Source organism: Rhinolophus sinicus, linkage group LG13, assembly GCF_036562045.2.
Source record: "Rhinolophus sinicus isolate RSC01 linkage group LG13, ASM3656204v1, whole genome shotgun sequence".
In the NCBI taxonomy this organism is placed as follows: domain Eukaryota; kingdom Metazoa; phylum Chordata; class Mammalia; order Chiroptera; family Rhinolophidae; genus Rhinolophus; species Rhinolophus sinicus.
The window spans coordinates 41,674,092-41,685,208 of NC_133762.1; the positions used below are offsets into that span (position 1 = coordinate 41,674,092).

The 11,117-nt window shown below is 54.9% G+C and overlaps 1 protein-coding gene across 1 annotated transcript; it reads right to left on the reverse strand.

Moving 5' to 3' along the window:
• Nucleotides 1–857: 857 nt before the first annotated feature.
• On the reverse strand, nucleotides 858–10,863 carry DDRGK1 (DDRGK domain containing 1). Its single transcript, XM_019733805.2, has 9 exons — nucleotides 10,699–10,863; nucleotides 9,300–9,506; nucleotides 8,085–8,197; nucleotides 7,754–7,855; nucleotides 5,042–5,164; nucleotides 4,667–4,705; nucleotides 2,108–2,164; nucleotides 1,531–1,579; nucleotides 858–1,156 (listed from the first exon to the last, which is right to left on the reverse strand). Exons 1-9 carry the CDS (start codon nucleotides 10,787–10,789, stop codon nucleotides 990–992), a joined length of 948 nt encoding a protein of 315 aa, XP_019589364.2. The 5' UTR covers nucleotides 10,790–10,863; the 3' UTR covers nucleotides 858–989.
• Between the last annotated feature and the right edge of the window lie 254 nt (nucleotides 10,864–11,117).

Consider the following 11,117-nt stretch of genomic DNA (forward strand, 5'->3'; position numbering starts at 1 on the left):
AGCCTGATGTCCTGTCTCACTATCGTCATCCACACCCAGCTCCCGGGCTAGAACAGAAAGCAGCCTCCTCCACCACCAGGCACCAGAGGAAGTAGGTGGTTTACGTTTAAGGGCCACCTTACATAAGAAATACATTTAAACACATGCCTCACCCTCGGCAAGCAGGGTGCTCATGCCATGGACAGCCCACAGGAACCAGTGACTGACCCTACAGGAGACACACATCTCCCATCTCACACCCACTCTGGAGCATATGGTCCTCACAGCCACCAGTGGGTGGAATCACCCACACCATTTAGACTTTTTGCCAAGGATGCAGAGCTGAATTCACGTGATGTGCTGTATGGAGCAACATCCCTCCAGAGCTCAGGCAGGTTCTCCCCTTCCTTCCACCTGCCCCATGAGCAGCTGGCCCAGCCTCTAGCCTTCCTTAACCTCCCTGCCCTCCCTCTTAAAGGCTGATGTTCCCTAGGACACTCCTTGGCATGGCTCATCGGTTCATTAACGCTCTAAGGGCTCTCGGCCCTCCTTAGGGCTCCTGAATCCATATAAAGGACAGTGAGACCTCCCTCTTCAGTTAGGGGAGATGTGGCCTAAGGTTTCCCACTTTTGCTCTGTGTAGGAGGGAGAGAAAGACCTCATCCCAGAGGGCGGGGCTTGCAGGACACAAAGGAACACAGTAAATGTTCAATATTTCTTCTTGAATGAATGAATGCTCGGTAAGAATGGAACTTCCACCTGCCTCCATAGGACACTTCCCCCCCCTCCCCGCCCCCGGACATACCCTAAGGCTTAGATGTCACCTGCTCATCTGGGCTCCCAGGCCAGGCCTTCTGCCACACCAAGCCACACCAAGCTCAGCAGTGCTCACAGGCCTTTAATCTCTAACTGCCTGGCCACACTCCATCACTGCCCCAGGCTGGTGGGGAGGGATAAAGATGTACGGTCAGGAAGGCTGTACCAGTTGAGTCCAAGATGGAAGGGCTAGGTCAGGCTGGAGCCTGGGCAGGGGGCTCCCGGCCCCAAGTGATGAGGGAGTTGCTGGCCTGGGCAAGCTCGGCGATGGACACCCGGCCCCGCTGTCGAATGAAGTTAGCCACGGCAGCCAGCTCCTCTGGGGTTATGTAGATGAACTTGCCCCGGTCGTCAATCACACCTGTGGGGACACACAGGTTGTGGGGCTGAGCCTTCTGGAGCCTCCCCATCTGGCCTAGGAATGCCTTCCCACCCATCCCTTCACAACCGGCTCCCAGCCCTTCAGGCCTGCCTGCCTGTCTGGCCTTTCCTGGCTGCATCCAATCCTGGTGAGGTGAGTCCAGTCAGTCTTCCTTGCCTATCCTGGTCACCCCAAGCCATCCCCAGGCCTCGGCACATCCTCCCTGTAACTGCATCCCCCTGTTCAATCCACCTCATTGCACACCACTCCCCCCACCCCCGGTTATCATCCTGCCTCTGCACAAGTCCCTGCAGCCCTGAGGCTAGACACTCCCCAAGGCCAAGGCCTACAGTGATTGATTCTCATCCTCTCACCTGTCAGAGTCCCCTCAGCCAGTAGATCCTGGATGCGATTGATGGTGTCCTGAGAGGAGAAAAATTCTCAGAGCAGAGATGGGCGCTGCTGTCCCCAGAAAAATACATCTGCAACCTCCCTCCTACTACACTGAAACCTCCTCTTCCCCCTCTCATGGCTGTCCCCCCACCCCGCCATGTGACTCCCTTCTTCTCCTTAGGAGGGGCCCAGCGGAAAAGGGACTCTGGTCCTGGGGCCCTGCAGACCCCCAAGAGAGGCGTTTTTCCAACCAGAAGAACAGTGGTGACGTATGGCCATGAAGGCTGGTGCTGACTGTTTGCAAGAGTTGTCAAGGTAACTGGATTTGAGCTGCTTTGGTTACAGGGGCTGCTCGAGTGGTGGGGTTTGGACTTTCTTCTTTTCCTCCATGCCTGTCTTCCATCTAGTAGAAAGGCAGGATTCCTGAGGTGCCAAGACATTCCTACCCTCTACTCCCTCCTGGATGGGGACAGGCAGAGGGGGTATCTAGAGTCTCTATCTTTAGGGCAGGCCGCCTCTGACAGCTACATTATACACAGGCCACCTTCCAGGGCTTACCTGAGTCCGTAAGCCCACCTGGGAAGCCAGGTCTTCCAAGAGCACAACCTTGGACTGCTACAAAGAGAGGAAGGAAAGGAAGAGAGGCTGAGCGGCAAATGCCTCTTAGCACTGGAGCCCTCTGAGTTTGCACTTTGATCTGCCTGCTCTGGGCGCTGAATGAACACTGTGCCGATTCCTATGGGCGAGCCATGATCATCTCACACACTCACTCACACATTCGCCCAACCACGCACAGACAGAGACACACACACTCATGAACTCTTTCATTCCCTTGCTGTGGGGAGGTATCTGCCTCAAACCACCACCTGGCTCACAGGCCCCATCCTGGACTGGGGACCATCCTGAGACAGACACACATGTGGCAAACCTAGAACAGCTGCCACCTTCTCCTCTGCATCCAGCCGTATCTTTTTAACATTACAGACAGATTGGTAGGAGAAGCACCATCGAGATGAAGGGAGAGGATAATAGTCACCAAAAGCTATTTTAAAAAACTGTCACCAGGAGTTGTTTTTGAGAAGGTGTGGGGGACGCAATGGTGAACAAGACATAACTCCTGCCCTTGAGCTCACAGCCCAGCCTGGGAGACAGGCGGGAATGTGCACAAGGAGAAGATAAAAGGTCCTGAGTGGGGTCTCCGTAGAGGCAGTGTGTTTCATTCCCACCTTGCCTGTGCTCACAGCTCCCCACAACCCTGACACCCCACAGTTCTTTTCACCACCCTCTTCACACCATCTGAGGCACTGGGCCCACCTTTAAAATAACTGTTGCTAACACTCTCCGTGCTTTCCACGCACAGCTATGTCCCACGTGCTTCCCTCACACCCTTAGGAGAAACTTCAGTTCAGGTGGCTACAGCTGAGGGGCCACTGCTCGTACATGCATCTGCCTCCCCCACGAATAGACAGCACATGACTCGAGAAGGCGGTCTTTTATGTTTCTGTGATTCTTTCATAGCAAATGCGCTGGGGGTGGAGTGACACGGTGACACCACCCCAGCTGCAGCTGGCATGTGACTATTGGAAATGCCAAACTGAATGTGCAATCAGGGAGGCAAGTGAGCAGCAGTTGGGCCAGGGGATCGGCAAGCACAGAGTGACCCAGACAGCTGGCCTGTACCTACAAAGCAAGGACAGAGGCTGGGTGACAGTTCAGAGTGGGAACACAGAGTCACCCCAGGTGGTCCCTGAAGACCTGGTCTGACGGGTGCTGGGACCGAAAGTGTGCTTGGAAAAACCAACCAACCAACCTAGCCCGGGTCGGAAAGAGTGGACTGACAAGAGCAAGCCAGACCTATACTTCACATAAACCATGCTGCACAGACATGTGCCACCGGTTCTGAAACCCTAAAATGAAAGGGCCTCCCCCTTGGAACCTGGGAGGCAGGTGGACTGAATTTTGAAGTCTTCCTTTCCCTGCTGACAGCAGCTTTAGGAGAATCAGCCAGCACAGGCTGCAAAGACCTCTAAGGTCCAGAAGACTTTGGACAACACTAGCCCCAACAATGGCCCCTCCAGAGCCACTGAAAGCTGAGGGCTAGAACTGCCCTGGGGGCCTTTTCACAGGTTTCTGAGGAGGAGACGGGGAGCTGAAGGTGATGGAGGAGGGCTTCCTGGAGGAGGGACACAGGACCATGAAGGTGCCCAATGGGTAGGGGGGAACAGCAAGTTCCAAACAGCAGCAGAGAAGTGTAAGAGATTTCCTGCCTGGGCTATAGCCCTGACTCATGTATGCCAGGGTGGAGAACAGGCTCTGTTGGAGGGGAATGGGCACAACGTGAGGGAGCTTTCTTCCTCTCTGGAACCCCTGACCCCCAGGCTGTGAGCCCAGCCCCTCGCTGCTGGGAGGCATCTAAACTCTGCACTCTTTCAGGGAGGTGGGGGGAGGATTATGCAAGCCCTGGCTCCTTGGCACCCCCCAGTACCACCCCCGCCCCACCCCCGCTCCCTCTGCACTCCTTCCCTCAGCCGCCTCTGCACCTCTGAGCTGCACTTGAAAACCTCTCGCATCCTTCGTGGGAGAGAAGTTGCTTAGCAGCAAAGCGGAGCAGGACGTGCTTGCGCTTATGCAACCCGGAGCAGCACCCGGGCGGCCTGCAAACAGAAGGGGACACACCTGCCACCCCACCCCAGGTTCCAAAGGAAACAGCATCCTGTTCCTCCCAGAAGACCCAAGTTCCAGGTCAGAAACACATGGCAACGGACTCTTGTTTCAAGTCAGTGGAGCTTCAGTGTGACAGAACTGACAGAAAACACATGCAAAGACACTTGAAAACACTGACTCATTGAGCGTGGGGTCTGAAGAACAGAGAAACTGTCAAACCCTAAGCGTGAGGAAGTGATCAAAGGTTCACGCCTCCCACAGATCCCGGTCCTTCTCCACCTTAAGGGTCAGAGGAGAAGGGAGTCTCCTGGCCAGGACCTTGGTCGCTCACCCGCTCTCGGTCCCCCCGCATGAGCCTGAGTGAAACGCCTACAGCCCCGCTCAGGTCTGAGAACGCACACGACACGCACACGCGAGCAGGGAGGTGACAGCAGGCTCTGCTCTGTGGCTTACCTTAATGTAGTTGATGAACTCGATCAGGAAGCTGTGGGACTAGAAGAGCAGAAAAGCCAGCGTGAGTGTCTCCCCTGCAGAAGCTGTGGGGCCTGTGCTTATCCATCTGCCCAGGTGAGTGCCACCTGCCTATGTGCCCTCCGTGTGCCCGCCCAACCACCTGTGTGTGTGAGCAGCACAGCCTCCCATGGGAGGGTTTTGGAGGCCACACCTCTCCTGAGGACAAGGCCTCTGGCTCACAGAACCTGCTGCGTCTCGGGCCCAGCACCTCTCACTGCCTGACTGGGGAGACAGGCAAGGAGCAGCAGGGGTCCTGGGGGGCGGCGGCCCGCCTCGGCAGGTGCAGGGAGGGTCTCCCACGAGTGGCAGGCCCACCTGTTCCTCAGTCATGGTCTCGCTCATGCCCTCCTCCTCTACCACGAAGGCCTCCTTCAGTTTCAGGTACTCCTCATGCTCCCGCTGGGCCTGCTCCTCCCGGGCCTTCCTCTCCTCCTCCTCCTGTGGACACCGAATGGGCAGAGTCAGGTATTTGGGGACGGGGTGCCCACCCCAGCCATGTTTTTAGTCTCTGCTTCCCTCGCAGGGCACCAGGGCATACAGTCCAGCCCTTTCTCAGGAACAGAGAGCTCCTTCAAGACCCGGATCCCTCTGGCCCTCATGCTGAACAGCAGGCAGAGGCCCCCCTTCTCATCAGTTCCATCGCCTCCCAGACAAATGTTGCTCAGCCCCGTCCCCGTGAAACCTTGTCATGAACCCACCCCGCAATATCCTCCAGTCACCCTCTCCCTCTCCTTCCATGTCCCAACTTTGTGAATAAACACCCAGACTCAATTTCCTCGCCACCCATTCCCTGCTCTTCTGCATATCCAGCTCCTCCAAACCAACTCCTGCTGTGGTCTCAGCCATGCTCTCCATCCCACCAAATCCAAGTGACAACCATCAGCCTCACATCCCTGTCCTCTCAGTGGCACTAGGCAGAGCCTACCACTCCCTCTTGGCAACCACCCTGTCATACCTCCTTCTTGCTCCCTGGGCCATTCTTCCTACCTCCCCCATCACTCAGCTGGGTCCCCGCTCCTGCCTCCGCTCTCTCAGGCCACCTCACCATGCCCACAGCATCAATAGCCATCTCCTTGCCAGTGACTGCAGTTGTATCCCTGCCCAAATCCCTCCTCCCAAACACATGACTGCCCATGTGACATACCCACTGAGCAGTCTAGTCTCACAGGCACCTCAAATTGAGTATGTCCCAGAAAGACCCTGATCCAATCCCCACACATCTGGTCCTCCTATGGGGCCCCTGGCTGGGTGAGTCACACAGCCAACAGGCCAGTTGCCTTGGTCAGAAATGAGGTCCCATCTACCACTTCTTTCTTTAACTTCCAGAAAGCTTCTCGGTCCGTCCATACGACTCCATCACTAACACCATCTAGTGCAACAGCCTCTCCCCAGCCCAACCCATTTCTCAGAGCTCCCCGAAAGATCTCTTTTAAAACACGAAGCTCAAGCTGGGGCAGGGAGTATAGAGGATGAACCTGGAGCCTCTTGCAGTACCAAAAATAAAGTACTCAAAAAACAAAACCAATGGTTTGTCAAAGGTACACAGGAGCCAACTGAAAGAGCTCCCAATGGCCAAAGTTGGAACAATCTGAGCGACAAAATAAACAAGATAGTATTGGATTATAACACAAAGTACAAGATCAATAGCCCTAAGTCCATGTGGATAATAATAAACAATTGACTATATAAATAGAGAAGATAAATCTCCTGCATAAAATATTTTATGTAGCTGTTCTCCTCTCAAGGAGGTGGAGCATAATTCCCCCCTCCTTCAGAGTGGGCAGCGCACAGTGCCTTGTTTCTGAAGAAGTACGGGAAGGCGAGAGAAACATTACAGTCGAGCAATTTGACAAACACCTTAGCCAGGGATCAAGGTTAACACCGCTAATGACAAGTCAAGCTGATAACATGTACCACTGATACGCTGTGTTGAAGATGGCCCTTCACCTGTGATCTTCCTCCCAGAAACCCATAACCCCCGTCGAACTATGAGAAAAACATCAGCCAAACTCAAATTGAGGAACATTCTACAAAATACTAACCGAGTACTCCCCAAAACTATCAAGATCATCAAAAGCAAGAAAAGTCTGAGAAACTGTTACAATCCAGAGGAGCCTAAGGAGACATAAGAACTAAGTGTAACGTGGTATCCTGGATGGGATGCTGGAAAAGAAGGATATTGGGGGAAAACGAATGAAATCTGAACAATGTGTGAGGTTTAGTTAATAATAATGCACCAATAGTCGTTGTGAGAAATTGGCCATAGTAAAGTAACATGTTAGTAACAGGAAAGCGTGCAGGGGAGAAGAGCTGCAGGATATTGAAGATGCATTAGACAGAATCAATGTTCATAAAGCTGAAAGACCCTCTCTGCTAATGCCTCCCCTGTGCTGTGTTCTGGCCGGTTTGCTGCACAGCCAGGCTTTCTGCCATCCAGTGCTTTGGGGCAACGGGGCCAGGCAGAGCCCAAAGGCACCGAGCTATGGGGTCTTCCCAGCGAGGCAGCCCTGGCTCTTGCCCAGTATCACATCACGTCTTTGAGATATTGCCTTTCTTGGGTACCTGGTTCTCAGAAGGAAGCATCTGGCAAACAAATGCTCATTAACCACCTTTATTACAGTGGCCCCCCCTTCCCTGGGCATCTCTTCTATGCCAGGCCCTGAACAGGACCTGGCTCAGACAGGTTCCACCATCTCTTACAATGACCTTTAATAGCCCAAGGCCCTTGGGATCCAGACTGCTCCCCTTTCCTTGCTTCCCCTGCTCTAGCCACTCTGACCATGTTAATGACCCCCAAGTGTTCCAGGTATTTTGATACATCACATGCACAAAAAGTTCCACCTCAGGCTCTGCTTTTCCGCAGCAGCTTTACACAGATTCTGTCTACAGACACCAGGGACCAAGTAAACCGGGAACTGCCTCTGCACCTGGTCCACAGCCAGTCGTCTGGGTGAGAGGAGTTGGGGAGCTCCATGGCAGCAAGGCTGTGTGGTCAGGTGTCATCATCAGGATGGGGGTGCACCTCACCTTCTGTTGCTCCTCTAGACGAAGCCGCTCCTCCTCCTTCTTCCACTCTGCCTCACGCTGGGACTCCAGGCGTTTCCGCTCCTCACGCTCAGCCTCCTCTGCCTGGAGAGAGGCCTTCAGAGGGGCATGTCCCCACTCCCAGCTAGAGCTTGCCCACCTCCCAAACAGGCCAGGGTAGGCCACAGACCCAGGATGCAGGAGACAAAGCCAGGCACGCAGCAAACACCAGCCCAGCACGCAAAGAGCCTTGAGGGGAGGATCCGCCATAGGGGACAGGGAAGGCAGGGTCCTTTCCCACTTTTCAGAGCTGCACCCCACCCCTCCTGCTTGCCTCACGCTGGGCTTTTCGCGCTTGTTTCTCCTCCAGCTTCCGTAGTTTCTTGGCTCCAATTTTCCCTGACAGGTGAGTTTCCACTGGCTTCTCGATGTCATCTTCCTCCTGGGCTACATATGGTGAAAGAAAGACAGTTTAGGTCCTGGCCAGAGAGGACAGATGGTGACGGATCCACCCCCCCACCCCCGTCCCTGTCATCATGGGGGGATCCCCTTGCATCCACCTGTAAATGTCACTAGCCCAGCTCTGCCCTCCAGAGGCATCTGCCATGAATGCATAAATTCATACTCCAGGCGTGTGTGTGTTAGGGTAGGAATGGGGTGAAGGAGCCGTGGGGCAAGGGACCAGATGATAACATTAGATGCTGCACAGCCATAGAAGGAGGTGCCAGGTTCTATTATCTGAGTGTCTGCAAGTCAGAGGCAGGACTGGGCTTGCAGAGTTCTCTGCTTTCTGTCTTTGAGCCAAAGCTCCAGGGAAGGATGGCCCCATGGGGAAATGTATCCCCACCTCAAATTTCAAATCATCCTCACTGTGGTCAGGAACTGCTGAGGGTTTTGGGTTCAGCCCCTGGCCAGGGTTATCCCTTTGACCCACCAGCCCAAACCCCAGGATTATCCCAGGGCCAAAGACCCTGAAGGTTAAAGACCCGCTGATTCCTAAGCAGCAAGGATTTCTGAGCCCAAGTCTAAGACAGGAGGGGCGGCACCACAAAGGGCCTTGCTTTTGAGCCCAAAGGGCTAATATCCAAGGGTACAAGGACAAAAGCCCAAATGCCTCCTTCTCAGGCTCAAGCCAGCTGTGGAGCACTGGAGAGGAGATAATCTTTCCAACAATCTAAGAACTCTGTTGGTTTCCCAGCACCAGGGATAATGGAGGCCTCTGTTAAAAGAATGTCTCGATCCTCAAACTCTTCTCGAGATACAGGCAACCCTACTCCAGGAACTGCAAAAGCTCTAGGGCCAGAGTGTGCCCACACCAGGAAGGGTGCTGGTATATAAGGAGTGGACTAAGGAACTCTCTGTGTCAGGATGCAGAACGTCTGGTCCCTAGGACCAAAGGCCACGTCCCAAGTGTCCCCATACTCCATCCTGTGTCTCCCAGACATCCCTCCAACAGTGTGGCTTCAGACCCCATTTTTCCACCCAGCTTTGGGGATCCTCTCATCCCTTAATCCAGTTCCCTTTCCCTCCAGGGTGGGGCTCCTCTCACCTGGAATGACAGCCTCCTCCTCATTCTCATCCACCTCCGCCCAGGCCACCTGTTGGGCTCGACGCTGGGCCTGCAGGCGGCTGCCCAGGTCCCTGCGGCGCCGAGGCCTACCCCCAGCTCTCTGCTCCTCGGGCTCCAGGGGCCGAGGCTGGGCCACTCGGCCTGCTGCTACTGGCTGTCCTTCATTGTGCAGTGGCTCTTGGCCGGCTGTAGGGAAGAGAGGAACCATGCTGCTGTCCAGCAGCCCAACCAACCTGGTGGCAAGGGAGCAGCATCCTGGATGCCGCATCCTCTTCCACTCAATTTTCTCCAGGTTCCTGCTGCCCACAGCACAAAGCCCCAATTTCCAGATCACCGAGGACTTTACAACCCAGACCCACAGCTTGGTCCCATTAAGATCACCATTTCCCTCCTGATTATGTTGATACCTTTCTCTTCTTTCCGGGCCTCACCTTTCCAGATGGCCTGTCAAAAGATGACCACCCTGCAAGATGGAGCTGAAGCTCTACCTCCTCCAGCAAGCACACCCTGAGCTATCCAGACCTCACCTGAATGCCTACTCAGGACTGCATTTATTTCTTGCTTAACACCACCTGCCATGCTTTTATCTGGCACCCCAACCAGAAAGCACACCTTGGGGGGGCTGAGTCTCGCCTCCCAGGAAGATTTGTTGGCCATCTGCCTTACCTCAGCTTCTCTCTCCTGCACCTGGAGAATGCAGGTGATCTGAAGTAGTTTGTGGGCCCAAAGGGGGGAGCGACATTATATACAAACCCAACTGCTGACAAGAAATGGGGGGGGGGGGCGTATCTGTTCTGTGCCCTGGCCGATGACATGGCTTTCTGGTTGGGGTGCAGAACAGGGAGGAGGGTGCATGAGTGCTCTCCTTGAGTGGAAAGGAGAGAGCTTCAGGGAAGTCCCTGGAGTTGCCTCATGCTTTCTCCAGCTCGTGGATGGCAGAAAACACTGGAGCCAGCCTGGGAGGGATGGGAAATCCCTGTGGCCTCTCCAAAGAGCACAGAGGTGGACTGCCCAATGAAAGGTGGCAGTGTGTGTCCGCCAGGACCTAGGCTCTATGGGTTTGAAGTACTAGAGTACCAGGGGACGAGGACAGGGATGGGGCGAGGCTGTCTTCCGGGGTCGGAATAAAGGTACAGGGGGCACAGCCATCTCGTCCGCATGTTCTCGAACTGCGGCTCCCCGCCGGTCCCCAGTCGCGCACGTATGCGCGCAGTCTGACGCGCAGCAAACACTGCCGGGCGACTAGATCCTCTGCTCAGCGGCACCAGGCATGCCGGCGCATGCGCAGGAGCCACCGCGCGACGGCCTACCAAGGCTCAGGAGCTCAGGAGGCCAGAGGACGCCGGCACACAGGCCCTGGCGCGGCGGTATCTCCTACCTGTTGCCGCCCGGCCTCGTCTGCGAGTCAAGAAGAGGATAAGGCCGACAAGCAGAGCCGCAGCCACCAGGTACACCACGGGGGCCACCATGACGGCGGCTTCCAGGCGAGACCAGCACGTCCACCCGGAGGCCCGGGAATCCCATAAGCCCCGCCCAACGCCCATGTGGCCCCACCCGTTTCCCATTCCAGACTCCGCCCACCAGTCGGGGCCCCGCCCAGGCCGTATTCCTCACATAGAGACCTTAATTTTTTATTTTAAAATGAATTTTGGGGGCGTAAAAAAACAAGTGAAAACTATTGCAAACGGTTATGTGAAGTGTGACAACATTTATATATGTTTTTTAAAAAGCACTAAACAATACCATATAAAAACATACATACCATGTGGAAAAAGTACAAAAGGATGCTTGGGAATA